This window comes from Taeniopygia guttata, chromosome 7 (genome assembly GCF_048771995.1).
Source record: "Taeniopygia guttata chromosome 7, bTaeGut7.mat, whole genome shotgun sequence".
NCBI lineage: Eukaryota > Metazoa > Chordata > Aves > Passeriformes > Estrildidae > Taeniopygia > Taeniopygia guttata.
In genome coordinates this window covers 37606283-37628314 of record NC_133032.1, presented here as the reverse complement: position 1 = coordinate 37628314, position 22032 = coordinate 37606283, and the positions used below count along the sequence as shown (strand labels likewise).

The window sequence follows — 22032 nt, the reverse complement described above, 5'->3', positions numbered from 1 at the left end:
GTAATTGATCCTGTAAGATTGAAAACTCTTTTCCATGGACAGAGATCACAGACAGTGTCTCTGGGGGCTCTGTCCAGGGGGGTTCCTGACCCCTGCCAGGGTCCCAGGGCAGCCAGAGGGAAGCTCTGGATTCCCACACCTGAAGGAACAGGGTAATAACTGCAGCCACTGGTGTAACCACAGCCTCATCTGGGTCCCAGGGGTGAGCTGAAAGCAGCTTCTCCCTGGTGAAAAAAAGCGAGCACGAGAGAAAAAGAGAAGTTTAAAAGGGATTCAGCCCTTTTGCTGCTTTTCCACACCAAACTGATTCACTCAGCTAAACATTCAGCCCCGAGGCTTTCTTCCCTCCAACTGATTCGCTCCAAAAGTTGTTTTATTCGGGGCAGAAAGGATGGGCAAAGCAGGAGGCTCCTTTTTCCTTTCTCTTCAGGCTTGGCTGAGCTGGGGCTGCTCCCAGGGGATGCTGAATTTGGGGGTGATGAAATGATGCTCTCAGCATCACCTCAGGGCTCTCCTGTGTGGAGAAACCTCTCCTGAGCTCCAGCTTCATCCCCAGAGCTGGTGATGAGCAACTCTGGAGGGAGATGAATAAAGATGTGGATTTGAATATTCAAGTACGCAGAGATGTGTTGATGCTGCCTTTTGTTAGACACACCAGACACCGATTTGTACCTTCTGTCAAAGCTAAAGATTTGGGAGACAGCACAAAATGTTGGGTCTGCTGTGTGGAGTTGAAAAAAAAAACAACAAAAAAACAAACCTACAAATTCAAGAAAATCATGTGCACATTGCTGCATCTCTGGGTTTTTGTGGTTAATCTACGAGTCAGAAGGAAATATTAATTCAGCTCCAACTAAGTGATCCTGGGGCTGTCAAAGTTGTGCATGAGTCTGGGAGGTAAGTGGAATTTAAAATTTAAAAAAAAAAAAAAATTCATCAGGGGATCATCAAAATGGACCAGGGACAATCCCATTTCTTCTGATCAGTATTTATTTATCCCAGAGGAAAATACTGATTTATCCCACAGATTAACCCCTCTGATTTTCCTTTTTTTTGGTCATTTGGAAGATCCTGACAACTAAAAATGCAAACAACATGCACCAAATAAGAGTTTGGCTGCCCTTTGCAGACTGAAATTTGATGTGCAGGATGGGAACCCACAGATTTTGTGGCTCCACCACACAGGCAGAGAATTTCAGCAAACTTCCCTCTCCCTTTGATCATCTCCTCTGTTCCTATCAGAACTTTTGAAGAGGAATGTCTGATGTTTCCTTCTGAAGTCGACGTGAGAAAGTGAAGAGCCTTTATTTTAAGGTACCTTTAGAAAGGTTGACACATGAAAAATGGAGTTTTCACTCATTTGTTTGAGTCATTCCAACACACGCAAAAAAAAAGAATCTGTCAGTGACAAGTCAGGAGGTTGTTTGTTATTCCTGAACTGGTAAAAAAGGGAATATTAAACCCACCAGGAACGTGTTCTGGAAATTCCACTGTTTCTTATTCTTCCTGAAGGATAAAGTGCAGTGCCATGGAATGAGGAAAACAACAAAAAAGCAAATTCAGAACAAGAGTTTGGTGACAGAATTAGGTAACAGCACCTAACCAGGTTTCTCAGCAGAAGGGTTTTGTTCTCCACAGTAAAAATGCTCTCAAGTTAAGAGGTTCAATTTTAAATATCTGAAAGAGCAAAATGCAGCCATTTGAATAATTATTTACTTTGTGACCCCAGCCAAGGCCTCTCTACAGCAATAATTTTACCTCCAAGTATCAAATCAATGCTGGAAAGCCCAGACAGGGAGTTCACACCTGGATTTTGCCTCCCTCAGTGACTCAGAGGGGGAAATATCTGGGAATTCCTAATAGGAAATATCTGCCAATGGGGAGGGGGAAATACATGGGAATTCCTAAAATGTAATATCTGCCAATGGGAAGGGGAAAATATCTGGGAATTCCTAATATGAAATATCTGCCAGTGGGAAGGGGAAAATATCTGGGAATTCCTAATATGAAATATCTGCCAATGGGAAGGGGGGAATATCTGGGAATTCCTAATATAAAATATCACCCAATGGGAAGGGGGAAATATCTGGGAATTCCTAATATGTAATGTCTGCCAATGGGGAGGAGGAAATATCTGGGAATTCCTAAAATGAAATATCTGCCAATGGGAAGGGGGAAATATCTGGGAATTCCTAATATGAAATACCTGCCAATGGGAAGGGGAGAAGATCTGGGAATTCCTAATATGAAATATCTGCCAATGGGAAGGGGGAAATATCTGGGAATTCCTAATGTGAAATATATGGGAATTCCTAAAATGTAATATCTGCCAGTGGGAAGGGGGAAATATCTGGGAATTCCTAAAATGTAATATCTGCCAGTGGGAAGGGGGAAATATCTGGGAATTCCTAATATGAAATATCTCCCAATGGGAAGGGGGAAAATATCTGGGAATTCCTAAAATGTAATGTCTGCCAATGGGAATTTTTATCCCAGTTTTCACTAAAGGCGTTGTAAAGTGTTCCATAAACTTTATTGAGCTCTGAATGTGGGTAAGGAGAATCCTGATGAGGCTTTGCAAGAAGATTTCCTGGACTGTGTCCTGAAATTCTGGGGATTCTGACCTCCCTTTTCACAGAGCTGAGTTCAGATTTGCTCCTAAAACACAGGAAAAAAGAAGAATATTCAGGGATTGTCAGCATGGCAATGGCAGCATGCTGCACCCTGACCGATTCCCTCCCATTTCCAGCCAGGAGGTTTGGTTAAACCCCATAAATTTGGACAGAAAGGGCCTCCAAGTGTCCTGCCTCACACGTCAAGAGAGACATTTTATCACAACATCCATCAGCCAGCCCAGCTCCTCCGAGTGGGAAGTTCTGTGATTTCTGCTCTCACATTCTGCCAGATGCTGGGGCTCTTTCATTCCCTGCCAGACAGGAACAGCCCCATAACTCACAGGCAGCCCACCATGCCATAAACCTTTTTTTTGAGACACACTTCCCATCCGGGAGGGTTAAAAAATACGACCCCAAAAAAAAACCCCAAACAATAAATGAGGAATCTGGTGGAATAAGTACCCATTAGGCATGGCACAACTGGGTTTAAGCAGGAATTCTGCCTCCTCAGATTTTCTAACACTTCCCAGATGGATAAAGATTGACCAAAAATTGAAGTAGCCCATAAAAAAAAAAAAAAAAAAGCTGATTTTGATCCAGTTCTGAGGGGAATGCCACATTCCAGAGCAGATGGAGGGCTCAGGACCACCAGGACCTGGAGCATTCCAGGCTGCCAAGCCTGGTGGCTCTGCCACCAGCAGATCCCAAAAAAGAGCTCCACGCCCTCCTGCTCCTCCTGGATCTCTCCATCCAAGAGCTGGGACCTCAGGAAAATGCAAAATACAAACCAGTCCTTTTCCAAATTCAGCTTCATGTCGACCAAATCTGCTCACATTAAACCTAATCCAGACTATTCTGGCCTCTAGTTTTGGTGACAGCCTTGGCATTAAATTATTGACACCTAAATTCCATAAATTCCCAGATTTTCCACCAAATTCAGGTCACATTAAACCTAATCCAGACTATTCTGGCCTCCAGCCTTGGTGACAGCCTCAGCATTAAATTATTGACACGTAAATTCCATAAATTCCTAGATTTGCCACCAAATTCAGGTCACATTAAACCTAATCCAGACTATTTCTGGCCTCCATCTTTGGCAGTAAATTATTGACACCCAAATTCCATAAATTCCCAGATTTTCCACCAAATTCAGGTCACATTAAACCTAATCCAGACTATTTCTGGCCTCCAGCCTCGACACTCAATTATTGACACCCAAATTCCATAAATTCCCAGATTTGCCACCAAATTCTGCTCACATTAAACCTAATCCAGACTATTTCTGGCATCCAGATTTGGCAGTAAATTATTGACACCCAAATTCCATAAGTTCCCAGATTTTCCACCAAATTCAGGTCACATTAAACCTAATCCAGACTATTTCTGGCCTCCAGCTTTGGCAGTAAATTATTGACACCTAAATTCCATAAATTCACAGATTTGCCACCAAATTCAGGTCACATTAAACCTAATCCAGACTATTTCTGGCATCCAGCTTTGGCAGTAAATTATTGACACCTAAATTCCATAAATTTGGATTGGGACCAGTGGTAAATATAAATATAAATATAAATATAAATATAAATATAAATATAAATATAAATATAAATATAAATATAAATATAAATATAAATATAAATATAAATATCTCCCAAAACACCCAGCCTGAAATAATTTCCTGTTCCCCACAATCTGTGTTGGATGTGGCAGCATCCCTGAGGTGCTGCTGGAAGGGACCTGGAGAAAAAGGAATTGGGAATCTCCTCACTCATCCCACGTCAGCAAGGAGGAAACTCATGCTTTTCCCAGGAAAAATATCCCTTTTTAATCCCTACCAAGCAAATTCTAAAGTTTTAAAGCTCCATTTTCTCTGTTTTAAACTGAAGTGAGGTGAATTAATGCCTGCCTCAACCTCAGATCCATCTGGATAATCCTGCATCAGGGCTCCTGTTGGAAGGATGTCCCTGGAAATGGCACATCCAGGTTTAGGAAGGTTGGTAAAATTCTCTTTTTGGTGAAAAACTGGGAGATTACAGATACAGGGGGAGCTGTAAAGAATTCCCAGTAAATTCCCAGTACAGCAGAGTCAAAGCCAAGCAGTTTTCTGGGAAAAGGCTTTTTCCTGCCTTGTCCTTTGGGTGGACATTCCAGCAGGCAGGGACAGGCAGGAGATAAAGGAGGAAATCCCTTTCAGCTTCACAGCAATCCATCCAAGGGGGAATGTCTTCCCAAAAAGTAAACAAATCCTACAAAAACTTATCTGCTGTAATTGCACCGCTCCTCTAAAAGCCTCTTTTCCCAGTGGTAGCCAGCAAATCTCTGGAAATGCCAGAAGAAAGGGATTGCTCATATAAACACATCCATTTCCAGGGGAAGTTTACTCTTCCTATAGCCAGAGGATGTTTATTTTTGGGGGGAAAGAGCACATTAAAACCTTTCCTCCCTTCTCCTCCATCCCCACTCAGGAGCAGCCATTCCTCATTCCCGAGGTTTAGCAGGTCAAGGGAAGGGGGAGCCCCAGTGAAAACGTGAGGAAAAATAAATACAGGGAATAAAATGGATAAACAAAACAGCTGAGCTGGAGTTTGGAGGCTAAAAATTCCCTGGCTGGTGTGGCAGCACATTTCTCTCCCTCTCAGGATTTTTCATAGAGGTGCACAGAGAGAAATGAAAGAGAAAACAATTTCTATTTCTGCTCCTTGTTTTTCCCATGTGGAATGTGTTTGGAGAATTGTTTCCCTGGGGTGATGCTTGGTTGGATTCTGTGAGGATTGTTTGAGCTGATGGCCAATCCAACCCACTGGGGCTGGACAGAGAGAGGGTCATGAGTTGTGTTAGAGTCAGAGAAAGTAGGATGTAGTTTTAGTATCCTCCTTTTATATAGTATATTAATGTATTTTAGCATAGTTATAATAAAGAAATCATTCAGCCTTCTGAATTGAGTCAGACATCGACATTTCTTCCCACTGGGTTCTCCTGCATTTACAATAGGTGGGGCAGAGACAAAGGATGGCTGAGAACTTTGTGGGGTGATGCTAAATTTCCCCTGGACCACAATGCCAATCCTTCTGCTGCCCTCTGGGAACTCAGGGAATGGGGCTGGAATGCCGGGGAGGTCTGGAATTCTCTGTTTTAGAGATGCAAAATCAATGGCAACGATTTGAACTCGGGTTTTACACAGCCCTAATGAAGTTTAATGGGTGCCATTAGGAAAATTGGGAGCACCAGCACAATCCATCATTGCACAGATAAATGGGCAATGGGAATAAAAGAATATCTGGGGTTTTTTTTAGCACTATTTAACCAGCAACTCCTGCATCCAAAAGGAAAATCACCAGGGAAAATACCTAAAATTCAAGTTATTGTTTCATGTCCCTGCTTGCTGTACTGTGGTAACTTTTTCTGCTTTCAAATTTTGCAGCTGCAGTTAGCTCCAAGTTTTCTGTTTTGTTTCCCAGCTTTCTGAAAATCTTCTTGCCTTTTACTATTTCCCACAGTGAAACTGGGAATAAAACCAGCTAGGGATGAAATCCTGGTTTGGGATTTCCAGTCCAATTCCAGGACCTCTTCCTAGAGTTTTGAAGACTCCAAGGATGGAGTTTGCACAGCTTCTCTGGGTTCTTGGAAGAGCAGAGAGGAAACAGCTGAAAATTCACTTTCTGCTTGTCTTGGGCACCAAAGCAGCTTCTCAGGGCACCTCTGGCTCCTCTGCTTCCAGAGCAGGGAATCCAGGGAAGGAGAATCCCAGATGAGCTCTGGAGTTCAATTTTCAAGCAGAGTGTGCTGGTGACTGGGAAAGTTCCAAAATTCCTGAGGCTCTTCCCGGTGCTGCAGCCTGGTCAAGGTGCCAAGAGGAAATCCCTGACCCAAAGAGAGAGAGAGAAGAATCCTGGAATCATGGAATGCTTTGGGTTGGAAAGGAGCTTAAAGCTCACCCCAATCCACCCCTGCCGTGGCAGGGACACCTCCCACTGTCCCAAATTGCTCCAGCCTGGCCTTGGGGACGGCCAGGGGCAGCCACAGCTGCTCTGGGAATTCCAGCCCAGCCAGGAATTCCCAATTCCCAATATCCCATCTGTCCCTTGTCATTCCCTGGCTCCTGTCCCTCCATCCCTTGTCCCCAGTCCCTCTGCAGCTCTCCTGGAGCCCTGGAAGGTCTCTGAGGATTCCCTGGATCCTTCCCTTCTCCAGGGGAACATTCCCGGGGCTCTGAGCTCTGCCTGGATCCTTCCCTTCTCCAGGGGAACATTCCCGGGGCTCTGAGCTCTGCCTGGATCCTTCCCTTCTCCAGGGGAACATTCCCGGGGCTCTGAGCTCTGCCTGGATCCTTCCCTTCTCCAGGGGAACATTCCCGGGGCTCTGAGCTCTGCCTGGATCCTTCCCTTCTCCAGGGGAACATTCCCAGCCTTTCCCTCTGATCCTCTCCACGGTCTCCTCTGGACTCTTCAGCAGCTCCACATCCTTTCCATGCTGAAGATCCCTGAGGAAAAAAATAATCTCAGCAACAACAGCAAAACCTGGCCATGAATTTCAGCTCTCAGCTCCAGGTTTGGACACTGAGGAGTTTCCCTGAACTGAAGCCAGGTGGATTTTTCCAAAAAGGCTTTGGAAGGAGGAATTTGGAATCCTGTCGTGTGCATTTCTTCCTCTCCTTCAAACTGAGAGCAGCAATCTCCGAGGGAAGAATTTAATCAAAGCCAGCTGCTAATTACTTTCCTGACACCAGGGGAGAAGGATGTTGGCATCCAAAAGATCAGGAAGATTTTTTTCCTTATTAATATTTGATAAATCTGTAATTGGAACGTTTGATTTCGCAGTCTCCTTTGAATAGGAATTTTATTGAAATGAATCTTTATGAATTCAAGCCACAAATGTGAGGGGCTGATAATTCATGGATTGATTGGAGTAGCTGGAAGTGGCAGCCTTGGAGAGGAGATAAATTGGGATTGCCTAAGGACAAGTCAATACAGGCTGGATTTAATCCACAGTGCTTCCTACTAGAGGAATAAATTACATTCTGTAAAGAGTTAAAGTTGAATTTCTCTGATTTCTCATCTCTTTTTTTCTGTTTTTTTTTTTTTTTCTGAAGTTCAGAGATTCCACATGAATATTTAATGCAAAAGCAAACGAGAATTAAGTGTGCTAACATTGAATTAATAAAAGAGTTGAGTGGCATCCAATAGTGAAAGAATGCGCTCATGAAAAAAAAAAGTCCAAAAATCAAAAATTGCAACATTATAGCTACTTAATACATCACATTGTTTAGGAATGGACATCACAATTTCCTCTTGATCCCGATAAAATAAAGCCAAGACTTTATTAAATGCAGTAAGGACATTGTAAGGCTGAATATTATTACTCTGGCCACAAACCCAATGTCCTGCTCTGATTTTGAACTATGCAAACCTCTGGCACTGCTTTATGTTAATAAATTCCTGCTAATAAACCAGTGACAAAGCAAAATAAATGTCCAGAAACCTCTGGTTTAAAAGGAAAATAAATCCGAGGCCTTGTGCGAAATCACTGAGGGATGGGAACGCCCAAACTTTTATTTGGGAGAGATTAAAATTCCTTTTTCTTCACCAGCAACGCTGCTTGGGACAGACAGTGAAGAAATGGCAATAAAATGAGGAAAAAATTTTAATCCTTGGGGCTGTGACCATACCTTGGGGAACCTATCCAGAACTTTTCCATTAAAAAAATCCAAAACCAACAGAGCAGGTTTTAAATATCTTTATTATTAATTTGTAGAAGTTATTTGATGTATCGCCCTTGAAGACATAATTTTGTGGTACAACGGCCACTGATGCTTCCCATTCCCAGCGAACCGCCGGCTTTGCGCTTTTCCTTAGCAGAAACACCCCCCTTTCCTTTTAATTCGTTCAAATAAAACCCCTTTTCCCCTTTTTTTTCCCCTTTTCTCACTTTTTTTGGGAATTCCCGGGAACGCTGAGGGCGATGAGGGGCGGCTGCCGCTCTGTGAGCGCCCCCTGCTGCCCCGCGCGGGAACAGCCCCGCCACACGGGGCAACGCCGGCTTGGGAGCACCGAGGGGACACCGAGGGGACACCGAGGGGACACCGAAGGGACACCGAGGGGACACCGAGGGGACACCACGGCCCCACCACGCCCGATCCCGGCCCCACCGCTCCCACGGGAACCTCCTCGGCCCCGCCGCCATCGCCGCCTTCCCCTCACGGCCTCCACCTCCCCCTCCCGCGGCCCTGAGCAACCGAACGCCGAGCGGCAGATCCCGCGCGGTTCCACGCCGCGCGCATCGAGGTGTTCGGCGGATCGGCTGGCTGCGCCTGGAGGCGCGCGGCGAGGGCGCGGCGGGGGCGGGTGGGCGCCGCCATTTTGCAGGAAGGGGTGAGGGGGGCCGGGGGCTTCATTTTTATTTTTATTTTCCCCCGCTTCTTTCTCCCTTTTCCCGCTTCTTTTTCCCGTTTTCTTCTCCCGTTTGTATTTGCTGCTTCCTTCCCGTCGGCTGCCGCTGTCTGTCCGCGGCGGCGCCGCTGCTGGGAGGTGGGGAGGCCGTGCGGGCTGTGAGGGGGCTCCGTGGCCGGGGAGTTCAGCGCCTTTTTTTAATTCCCTTTTCTCTTTCCTTCATTTTCCTCGTCCTTTTTCTGTTGTTTCCTTTCTTCCCTTCTCTTTTCCAGGCGTGTCCGAGCCTGCCAGAGAGGGGAGAGCAGCGTCATGGCCAATGTGAGTGAGTGCGGATATCCCAGGAACGGCGGAATTCAGGATTAAATGGAATTACAAACAGGTTTGGGTGGGAAAAAAAAACCCCAAAAAACCTTAAAAATAATTTCATTCCCACTCCGTGCCGTGGGCAGGGACAGCTTCCAGCGTGTTTGGAACTTGCAGGACTTCACACCCTCCCAGGGGGGAATTTCTCCCTAAAATCCCAATCCAGCTCCAGTGGGAATATCCCATTTTTACAATGGAATTTGAGATTAAATCCATTGTTTTTCTGCTTTTTCCATCACCCTGCGCTCAGCCGCAGAGGGATTCTGTTGGTGGCACTCAGCTGATTCCAGGCTGGAGCATAAAACACCTTTTATTGATTGTTTTTATTGCTCTCGCCGCGGGGACATGAATAATTCATGAATTATTGTAATACCAGGTGTGTCAATATTTGCATAAATGAGCTGTAATTAGCGACATCTCCGTGTTAACCCAGGCTGAGCATAAGGAAAAATTCTTTTTTCTGCTAATTACATGTTGGCTGTGATTGTTTACATCTGTTTATAACATCCTCATCATGCCAAAATTAATTTCAACAGCGATTTAACACGATAAAAAATAAGATTTGAGAGTGGAATCAGATTTTTGTTGTGTTACAGGAACATTTTAAAGCTGTTTTAGAAGGAGACAGCTCCAGGCTTGAGCTGTAAATAATTGATTTAAGTCATACATTAAATGTGTCTTGAAGCATTTGAGTTTTTTTATAATTTGGTAGAAATTATTTTATATTTACACAGAAGTGCTGGATGAGAAACTGCCTTAGGTCCTGATGCTTTAAATTTTTTTAATTTAAAAAATTTTTATCTTTAACATCCAAATAGCAGCATTTATTCTCTTGTTTTTAAAAGTAAATTACTTCTGAAAGTTCCTCTTTTTTATGTAAAATTGCATCATTTTTTAAATAATCAAGGCTGCAGTGCTTGAGGAAAGTATTTTTCTGTTATTTTCCCAAAAAGAATTGCTATTCCTCACCTGAAAAATTGAATTTTCTGAATAAAAACACCCACACTGTGGCAGGTGGGATTTGTATTTTCCAGGAAACAACCACAGAGACAATCCCTGGCCATAATTTAATTTAAATTCTGGGGTTTCAGTGGTGCTGTTTTAAATTTTCAGGGCTTTAATTAACACTAAACCCACTTGTTTTTGAAGTTTTTTCCTTTCTTGGAACAGCAAAATATAAAAATAACAATAAAACACTTCTACAACTTGATGTTACAGCTGGTCATAATTCAAATTATAACGTAATTCTTGAAGGAGGATTTTTTTTTTGGTGACTCACAGAGCTGTGTTTAAATGCTTAATTTGATTTTTATTAATAAATTATTAATTTATGGTATTATTAATTTATTAATTAATTTTTTTTTCTTTCCTCAGGTGCTCTGTAACAGAGCAAGATTGGTCACCTACCTCCCAGGCTTTTATTCCTTGCTCAAAAGAGTTGGGAATGCCAAAGCTTTTTCCACTGCAGGATCCTCTGGCTCGGATGAGTCTCACGTGGCTGCTGCACCTCCTGATTTATGTAAGGAAAAAAAGCACATTTAGGGAAAAAAAAACAAGTCTAGGGAAAAAAAATGCAAATTTAAGGAAAAATGCAAATTTGGGGGAAAAAAAGTAAATTTGAGGGGAAAAAAAAGCCAATTTAAGGGAAAAAAAAAAGCCAATTTAGGGGGAAAAAAGCAAATTTCAGGGAAAAACTGCAAATTTGAGGGGAAAAAAAAAAGAAAATTTAGGGGGGAAAAAAGCAAATTTATTCCCTGTAAATCCCAATTTGGAAATGGGATTTTTGACTTGGTAGAAGAGAAAAATCAAATTCAGGAAGAAAAAGCAAATTCAGGTGAAAAAAAGAAAATTTAAGGGAAAACCAAATTTATTCCCTGGAAATCCCAGTTTGGAAGTGGGATTTTTGACTTGGGAGAAGAAAAAAAGTAAATTTATGAAGAAAAAGAAATTTAGTGGAAAAAAAACCCCCAAATTTATTCCCTTGAAACCCCAAATTGACGTGGTAGAAAAAAAGCAAATTTAAGAAGAAAAATCACATTTATTCCCTGGAAATCTCAGTTTGCAAGTGGCATTTGTGACTTGGTAGAAGAAAAAAAAAAATCAAATTTAGGAAGAAAAAGAAATTTAGGGAAAAAACAGCAAATTTATTCCCTTGAAATCCCAATTTGGAAACAGGATTTCTGACTTGGTAGAGGAGAAAAAGTAAATTTAAAAATAAAAAAACACATTTATAAAAGGAAAAAGCGAATTATTTCCCTTAAAAGCGCAGTTTGGGAGTGGGATTTTTGCAGTGCTGATGTTTGGGATGAAATCCTCATGTGGGAGAGGGGTTTCTTTGGGTTCCCTGCTGCTTTTGGGATTTCCTGACCAGCTTTGGGATTTCCTGACTGGTTTTTGGTGTTTCCTGATTTTTTGGGGGGGATTTCTGGATGTTTTTTTGGGATTTCCTTATGTTTTTTTGGGATTTCCTGCCCATTTTTCACATTTCCTGACTGGTTTTTGGGGTTTCCTGACTGGTTTTTGGGATTTTCTTCCCATTTTTTGTCATCCCCTGCCCGACTTTGTCATCCCCTGCCAGTTTCTGGTGTTTCCTGACTGTTTTTTGGGGTTTCCTGACTGTTTTTTGTGTTTCCCTGCTGTTTTTTGGGTTTTCCTGACCATTTTTGTGATTTTCTGATCCGCTTGGGGATTCCCTGAGCCTCTTTGGGATTTCCTCACTGGTTTTTGTATTTTCTTGCTGTTTTTTGGGATTCCCTCTCCGCCTTTAGCATTCTCTTCCTCTTTTTAGGATTTCCTGCTTGTTTTTTGGCATTTCTTGCTTGGTTTTTTTGGGATTTCCTGCTTGTTTTTTTGGGATTTCCTGCTTCTTTTTTGGGATTTCCTGCTTGTTTTTTGGGGGATTTCCTGCCTTTTTTTTTTGGCATTTCCTGACTGCGTTTGGGATTTCCTGACCGCTTTTGGGATTTCTTGCCTCTTTTTGGGATTTCCTGCTTGGTTTTTTTTGGCATTTCCTGCTTGTTTTTTGGCATTTTCTGCTTGGTTTTTTTTTTTGGGATTTCCTGCTTGTTTTTTGGGGATTTCCTGCTTCTTTTTTGGGATTTCCTGCTTGTTTTTTGGGGGATTTCCTGCCTTTTTTTTTTGGCATTTCCTGACTGCGTTTGGGATTTCTTGCCTCTTTTTGGCATTTCCTGCTTGTGTTTTTGGGATTTCCTGCTTGTTTTTTGGCATTTCCTGCTTGTTTTTTTGGGGGATTTCCTGCTTGTTGTTTTGGGATTTCCTGCTTGGTTTTTTTTGGCATTTCCTTCTTGCTTTTTGGCATTTCCTGACCACGTTTGCAATTTCCTGACCGCGTTTGGGATTTCTTACCTCTTTTTGGGGTTTCCTGCTTGTTTTTTTGGCATTTCCTGACCGCTTGTTTTTTGGCATTTCCTGCTTGTTTTTTTTTTTTGGCATTTCCTGCTTGGTTGTTTTTGGCATTTTCTGCTTGTTTTTTTTGGGATTTCCTGCTTGTTTGTTTTGGCATTTCCTTTTTGTTTTTTGGCATTTCCTGACCGCGTTTGGGATTTCCTGACCGTGTTTGGGATTTCCTGACCGCTCTTGGGATTTCTTGCCTCTTTTTGGGATTTCCTGCTTGTGTTTTTTGGCATTTCCTGCTTGCTTTTTTGGGGGATTTCCTGCTTGCTTTTTTGGGATTTCCTGCTTGTTTTTTTGGGGGATTTCCTGCTTGTTGTTTTGGGATTTCCTGCTTCTTTTTTGGGATTTCCTGCTTGTTTTTTGGCATTTCCTTCTTGTTTTTTGTCATTTCCTGACCGCGTTTGCGATTTCTTGACCGCTTTTGGGATTTCTTGCCTCTTTTTGGGATTTCCTGCTTGTTTTTTGGCATTTCCTGCTTGGTCTTTTTTGGGGGATTTCCTGCTGCTTTTTTGGCATTTCCTGCTTGTTTTTTTTTTCTTTTGGAATTTCCTGCTTGGTCTTTTTTGGGATTTCCTCCTTTTTTTTTTTGGCATTTCCTGACTGCGTTTGCGATTTCCTGACCGCTTTTGGGATTTCTTGCCTCTTTTTGGGATTTCCTGCTTGTTTTTTTGGGATTTCCTGCTTGTTTTTTTGGGGGATTTCCTGCTTGTTTTTTTGGCATTTCCTTCTTGTTTTTTGACATTTCCTGACCACGTTTTCGATTTCCTGACCGCATTTGGGATTTCTTGCCTCTCTTTGGGATTTCCTCCTTGTTTTTCTCCTGCCCTGCCCATTTTTGTCTCTCGTACCCCCGCAGGTCCCAGGACGGTGTGGCCGGACGAGCTGATGGGGCCCTTTGGGCCGCAGGACCAGCGGTTCCAGCTGCCCGGGCACATGGGCTTCGGGTGTCACCTGCAGGGCACCGCGCCCCCCCGGAGCCCCCCGAGCCTGCCCGACCTCCTGGCAGAGCCCTCGGCCGCTGACCGGCACCAGTTCGTCATGGCACAGTGCATCAGCGAGCTCCAGGTGAGGGCACCCCAAAAAATGCATTTTCTGCACCAGAAACTGCCCTGAAACTTCTTCAGGCAGAAACACTTCAGGCGGTTTTGAAACAGAATTTTAGGAGTGATTTAATGGGAGCATTTCAGGCTTCAAACCTGCTGTTGGTCAAGTCTCACCGCCTTTTACCCAGTAAAAATGAAATTTTCCTTCAGTGTTTTATTTCGTGGATTTGGATTTGAAAAGCTGGGGTGATGTTTAGTTCTAAAAACCCCATGGAATTCACCCAGAAGTCCACCAAAATCACTAATAATGACAGATTCGTTATTATGAATATACCCAGTAAAATTTGGAATTTCAGTATTTTATTTCATGGTTTTGCATTTGCAAAGTTTGGGCAATGTTTAGTTCTAAAAACCCCATGGAATTCACCCAGAAGTCCACCAAACTCACTGAAGTCCACCAAAATCACTAATAATGACAGATTCGTTATTATGAATATACCCAGTAAAATTGGAATTTCAGTATTTTATTTCATGGTTTTGCATTTGCAAAGTTTGGGCAATGTTTAGTTCTAAAAACCCCATGGAATTCACCCAGGAATGCCCCAATTTCGCAATGAGAGATTCATCATTATGACTATACCCAGTAAAGTTGAAATTTTCCTTCATTGTTTTATTACACTGATTTGCATTTGCAAAGTTTGGGCAATGTTTAGTTCTAAAAACCATGGAATTCACCCAGAAGTCCACGAAATTCAAAATGAGAAATTCATCATTATGAATACAACCAGTAAAATTGGAATTTTCCTTCAGTATTTCACTGCATGGATTTGAAAATTTGGGCAATGTTTAGTTCTAAAAACCATGGAATTCACCCAGGAATGCCTCAATTTCACAATGAGAGGATTCTGGCAGTGTTCCACATTCATCATTATGAATATACCCAGTAAAATTGAAATTTTCCTTCATTGTTTTATTACACTGATTTGCATTTGCAAAGTTTGGGCAATGTTTAGTTCTAAAAACCATGAAATGCACCCAGAAGTCCACGAAATTCAAAATGAGAAATTCATCATTATGAATACAACCAGTAAAATTGGAATTTTCCTTCAGTATTTTACTGCATGGATTTGCAAAGTTTGGGCAATGTTTAGTTCTAAAAACCATGGAATTCACCCAGGAATGCCCCAATTTCACAATGAGAGATTCATCATTATGAATATACCCAGTAAAATTGAAATTCCCTTGAGTATTTTATTGATTGGCTCTGGATTTGCAAAGTTTGGTCAATAATCAGTTCTAAAAACCATGAAATTCACCCAGGAATGCCTCAATTTCACAAGGAGAGGATTCTGGCAGTGTTCCACATTCATCATTATGAATATACCCAGTAAAATTGAAATTTTCCTTCATTGTTTTATTACACTGATTTGGATTTGCAAAGCTGGGGCAGTGTTTAGTTCTAAAAACCATGAAATGCACCCAGAAGTCCACGAAATTCAAAATGAGAAATTCATCATTATGAATACAGCCAGTAAAATTGGAATTTTCCTTCAGTGTTTTACTGCATGGATTTAAAAATTTGGGCAATGTTTAGTTCTAAAAACCAGGGAATTCACCCAAGAATGCCTTAATTTCACAGTGAGAGGATTCTAGCAGCCATTCAGATTTATCATTATTAATATAATAAAAATACAATACAATTCTTAATAAAATTAATTGCAATAAGATTTTAAACAAACTGATAATAAATGAAAACAATAAAATATTAATAAAAATTATAAAAAATTACCCATGTATAATGGCAGCATGATCCCAACATTCCCTCAAATCTAATAAATAAAAATTTATGGTTTAATATATATCTTTATAATAGCTATATTTCTATACATATTTATATACTTATATATGTTTTATATACTTATATACTTTTATATGTTTATATATTGTATTCTGTGTTTATAGTTATATTCTATTATATTTATATATTCTATATATAAATTTTATAGTTGAGCTATATATTCTATTTTTATATTCCATATATAAATTCTATATTCTATTCTATCTATATATTCAATTTATATTCTGTCTTTATTATTTTTATATATTCTATATATAAACTCTATATTCTATTCTATCTATATATTCTATTTACATTCTACCTATATTCTGTTTTTATTCTCTAATAATATCTCTGTATTTATATATATTCTGCTTTAACATAATACAGTTCCAATAAAATAGAAGATTTTAGTATTTCTATAAAATATAAATATACCTGTGTGGTTTTAAATAACACCAAAATCTATTTTACTTTTCATATATATTTTCATATCTATCTTGTAATATCTTTTCATATCTATATTTTCATATCTATTTTTAATATATTTTCTTATATTTCCATATATATTTTTCTTATATATTTTTAATATCTTGATATAATTGCATATCTATATTTTCATATTTTAAGTAACTTTTAATAACTTTCAGTATCTTTAATAATATTATTATTTCAATATTTAATAAGAAAAGTGTGAAGTGCCACTGCAAACACCTGAAACTGCTCAGTGAGTCTGATCACTAAAGCATATTTTGATACTTTGAGTAATTCCTGATTGATATGAAGTGAAAAAATGTGGATTTTTGTGCTTTTTAGGGTTCTGATGCTCCCCAGAAGCAGCAGATCAATAATGCTGAGACCTACTTTGAGAATGCCAAGGTGGAATGTGCAGTGCAAGCCTGTCCTGAGCTGCTGAGAAAAGGTTCATTTTTATTTGGATTTTTATTTACAGCAACATTCAAATTTCCATGGAAAACCAGTGAAAAGTTAATTCTGAGTTGTTAATTACAAAAACCCCTTTAGCCTGTCCTGAGCTGCTGAGAAAAGGTTGATTTTTATTTCGATTTTTATTTACAGCAACATTTATTTACACCAGGAAATTCAGTTTTCCATGGAAATCCAGTGAAAGGTTAATTCTAAGTTGTTAATTACAAAAATCCATTTGCCTGAGCTGCTGAGAAAAGATTCATTTTTATTGACATTTTTATTTACATCAATATTTATTTACATTTTTATTTACACCAGGAAACTCAAATTTCCATGGAAAACCAGTGAAAAGTTAAGTCTGAGTTGTTAATTACAAAAATCCCTTTGGGCACAATGGAAACCAATTGCTGTTGGCAATATTTCATTTCAAATGTAATTTCCAGTTGTTGTTTTAGTGCCAGGGAAATTCTGGAGTTAATTCCATGTGGGAATCCAGGGCTTTCCTCTGGCTGCCCTGGCAGGTCTGGGACCCTGGCAGGGGTCAGGAACCCCCTGGACAGAGCCCCCAGAGACACTGTCTGTGATCTCTGTCCATGGAAAAGAGTTTTCAATCTTACAGGATGAATTACAAGCTCTGAGCGTTTGATATAAGTAATAATTAAGTGCGGCATGGGTGCAAAAGTAAAATTTTAGGATTCTAGATTAGGGGTCCAAAGGGAACAAGATGGAGGAAATTGGGTGTGTCTTGTCCTTTTTCTCCTTCTTCATGCCCTCCATGTTTCACTGTGGTGTTGGCATTTTTCTGTTGGTTCAGGCTGGGGACACACTGTCCAACGTAGGTGACAGATGTTGGCACGTTATTGTAAATCCAGCACAGGTAGTTTGTGGTATTTAATGTTTGTACCATCCCACTGAGGGCAGAGCCCCACACGCTGCCCTGCAGGACAGAGCTGCGGCAGGGCAGCAGAACATGTTAGAGATAAACAGAATAAACAACCTTGAAACCAGCACAGATTATTTATGATTTCTTCTTTGGCAGCGGGGCTGACAGACAGAGACTTTTACAATCTGGGAATCATCAATACCTCAGATTCCAATATTGCACAGCTGCAGCAGTGTGTTTTTTGCTGTGTTGCAGAGCTGCAGCAGTGTGTTTTTTGCTGATTTCAGAGCTGCAGCAGTGTGTTTTTTGCTGTTTTGCAGAGCTGCAGCCGCTGTTCCCCGAGCTGGGCGCGCGCAGCCTGACGGTGCTGACGGTGACGCAGAGGAGCGCGCAGGACATGAGCGCCTGGAGCCCCGAGGTGCAGCAGGAGCGGGAGCAGCTCCTGGACAACGTGAGGGACCAAGGGCTGGGCTGGGGCCTGAGGCGTTCCTGCCTTTTGGGGTTCACAGCTGTAGGCTGGGAGTTATTGAAAAAAGTGATATTGTATTGCATACTAATATATATATACACATACACATATATGTATAATATTGATGAAGCTTTGCTGCATTTCCGGGATTTCGCTTGCTTTAGGCTGTGATTTATTGAAGAAAAATTATTGATATTATATATAATGCTATATAATATATAATACATAATATATTTATATATATATATGTATATATACAATACTCATGAATATATATATCAATACTCATGTATATATACAATACTCATGAAGCTTTGCTGCATTTCTGGGCATTCACTTTCTTTAGGGTGTGATTTATTGAAAAAAAAATATTATATTGCATACCATATATATATATATGGTATGCAATATATATTATATATGTATTATTATATTATATATTATATATATTTTATATATTTTATATATAATATATAATTTAATATTATATATATATAATATTCATGAAGCTTTGCTGCATTTCTGGGCTTTCACTTTCTTTACGGTTTGATTTATTAAAAAAAATTATATTGCATACTATATATATATATTATTATATATATATATATATATACACACACGCTGTATTTCTAGGGGTTCATGTTCTTCAGGGTTAATATATTTTAAAAAAATTTATATTACCTTGCATGTTCTATCATATATTATATGTATATATATACATATATATATATATATATATATAAAATATTCTTGAATCTTTGCTGTATTTCTGGGGTTTCATTTCTTTAGGGTTTGATTTATTTTTTAAAAATTTATATTGCTTACCATATATATGTGTGTGTATATATATATAATATTCACGAAGCTTTCCTGCATTTCTAGGGTTTCACTTTTGTTAGGGTTTGATTTCTTTTTAAAAATGTTTATATTATATTGCATTCCATATATATTATATAGATCTATATTATCTTTTTATCTTTTATATTACTTATAATATAATTATGTTATAATTATTAATTATCATTTTTTATTTAATTCATTTAATTAAGATTCCACTGCACTTTTTACTGGCCAAAAATATGAAAAATCACCAGTTTCTCTGGGGTTTTTTCCACTTTAATGAATGTTTTTAAATCTTTTTACCCTGGATTTCAGTTGTGTTTTTTATCTTAACTTTGTCTTGTTCTTTTACCTCTAGAGGGCTCTAAAATACCCTTTATTTCCCATTTTCCACAATTTTACCATTTTCCCACTGAGTGTCGCTGTTCACTGCCCTCAGCACCTCAGAAAATAACATTTCTCCCTCAAGTTTGTAAAATACCCCCAAACCCAGCATTTCAGCTGGAAATAAATCACATTTCTGCCTGAAATTAATCTGGAATGCCCTAAAACACAAATATGGGCTGTCCAAATCCACCACAAAAAAAAGGAAACAGCACAAAATGACAGAGAAATTAAAATTCCTTCATTTCAGCCTCTGCTTTTCTTTGAATTATTTCTGACCTGTTGTTCTTTGGTGTTTTAATCTGGTTTAAAATCAAAATATTTGCATGAATCCAGCTCAAGTGTTTATTCACCTCACTCTGAGGGACCAGAAGAGATCCTGGATCAGAAATGTTGTGCCTAAAATTGGGATATTTGGGATTTAATTTCTAGTTTGGGCATAATTAATCATCAGAGCCAGCAAACTTCAAAATGCAGAATTTTACTGGGGTAAATTTTCCTTATTTTGAACTAATACAGAATTTACTGTAAAGAGTAAATTTTCTTTATTTTGATCCAATACATGATTTACTGTAAAGAGTAAAATTGCCTCATTTTGAACTAATACAGAATTTATTGTAAAGGATAAATTTCCTTTATTTTGAACTAACTTGCAGAATTTACTGTAAAGAGTAAATTTTCCTTATTTTGAATTAACACAGAATTTACTGTAAAGAGGAAAATTCCCTTAGTTTGGACTAATACAGCATTTGCTGTAAAGGGTAAAATTCCCTTATTTTGGACTAACACAGAATTTACTCTAAAGGGTAAAAATCCCTAGTTTTGTATTGCAAGGGATAACTTTTTCTTATTTTGAACTAATACAGCATTTGTTGTAAGGGGTGAATTTCCCTTTTTTTGAACCTTTAAGAGTCTGAAGCTAAATAAATCATATTTTTATAAATTTGGAACCTTGAGCTTCTTGGTGCACTAATTGCAGAGAAAAATCCAATTTTTACAACTGTAAGTAAACGAAGGATTTTATTTATAACAGGTAAAGTGAGAAGTAATTAATTTTGTGTGATAACCTCATGTGATACTTTTCTTTTCCCAAACTTTTCCCTTCCAGTTCATCAATGGTGCCAAGGAAATCTGCTATGCAATTGCTGCTGAGGGCTACTGGGCTGATTTCATTGATCCCACCTCAGGACTGGCAGTAAGTTCGTTCTTGCTCTGTGGAATTTGGCTTCAATCCAGCTTTTTCAGGATAATTCCTTGAATTAATTAAGATTTATGAGCTCAGCTGTGGCGGCTCTGAGTGCAGGACCAGCATTGGCAGGAAATGAAATTGGCTTTTAGGGAACTGGAGAAGTTTTATTCCTCAAATCCCTTGGGTATTTCTGCCCTGCCCAGGTAACTTGGGAACCCTGACACCTGTGCAGGTGAAGGCTTTAAAAACATTTTGCACCTGTTAATGATCCTTTTGTCCCCAAAAAAATGAACTTTTTGTTGCTGTGGAACAGTGGGAGCTTTCAGTGGGAGATGGATTTTAGTCTGAGCTCTGCTAAAGCCGGAGTACAGTTCAAGGGGACGGTGGCAAAGCTGGGCTTAGTGGGGTTTGATTTAAAAACACCACAAAAAGCTGGGATTTATTGTGCCAACAGAGGCAAACAGGGCGTGGCTGGAAGGTAGAACAGGCACTTCAGGGCTGGAGAAGCTTCCCAGAATTCCAGACATTGAAGGAATTAGGGATTGATGGAAGTGGGGTTTTGTCTTCAGAATCCAGCAGTAACATCCTGGCCCAGAATCAGGAGTGGGGTTTAAGTCAGAATCTTCCTCTTGAGATAAAGAACTGAAATATGTGTGTGCAACTTAAATCCCAGTTTAATATAAATACTTAAATACCAGTTTAATTTAAATACCAGTTTAATTTGAATACTTAAATACCAGTTTCATTTGAATATCTGTTTGCAATTTAATCACATTGTTGCTCCTCTAACCACCTTTCTTTTGGGTTTTTTTGCAAAGTTAAATTGTTAACTTTTGCAATTTCCTAGGAAGTTTCTCTCCTTAGTCCATGCCCTGTTTGTGCTGTTCCTAGCAGGGTTCTGCCTTAATTCCTGCAGAGGCAGCAAAAAAATCAATCCAATCCCACCTGCACTTTTCCAAAGGTGCGGGTGGGATTGAGATTTGAAAGGAAAACCTTTCCAACTCAACAAAAAACTTCTCCACACAGCTAAACTCAGTCTTATCTTTCAACCATCCATCAGAATTTCAAATCCTCACGTGGAAAATTTTTTTGTGTCTCTCTTTTCCTTCAGTTTTTCGGGCCTTACACCAACGACTCGCTGCTGGAGACGGACGAGCGCTACCGGCACTTGGGCTTTGCCGTGGATGACCTGGGCTGCTGCAAGGTGATCAGGCACAACCTTTGGGGTACCCACGTGGTGGTGGGCAGCATCTTCACCAACGCTGAGCCCCACAGCCCCATCATGAGGAAGCTCAGTGGCCACTGAGCCCTCCAGCTCCTTTTGGCCTCTTGGGATTCGTGGAGTCCTTGGGCGATTCTCCGTCGGCATCGCTGGGAGTTCCTCTCTTCCCAAGGTTCTTAGAGAATAAAAGTAGCTGTTATTTATTCCTGGTCTTTTGGGGAATGTATGTTCACCACTTGTGGGTTTGGAATATGGATTGGCAGCATTGAGAAACAAAGGAATTATCATTTCCTTTTTAAATTTTCCATTTTATCCTGCCTCGACCGTTCTTTCGCTGGTTGGTTTAGTGTTCACTAAATGCCACTGAAATTCCCAACAAATTGCCATTCCTGAAATTAGCAACTGGCCAAAAAAATGGAATGACTCATAAAATTGTTCTCCCAGAATACAGAACTTAATA

General features: G+C 39.9%; 1 protein-coding gene across 1 annotated transcript; it reads left to right on the top strand.

Annotated features, from left to right (window-relative positions):
• The first annotated feature begins 8954 nt into the window (after positions 1-8954).
• On the top strand, positions 8955-21775 carry MMADHC (metabolism of cobalamin associated D). The gene is given in 8 exon segments (NM_001245164.1): positions 8955-8983; positions 9274-9319; positions 10739-10883; positions 13635-13843; positions 16475-16580; positions 17789-17919; positions 20270-20356; positions 21462-21775. Coding segments are annotated over 7 exon segments (882 nt in total). The 5' UTR covers positions 8955-8983; positions 9274-9310; the 3' UTR covers positions 21657-21775.
• Positions 21776-22032: the final 257 nt, after the last annotated feature.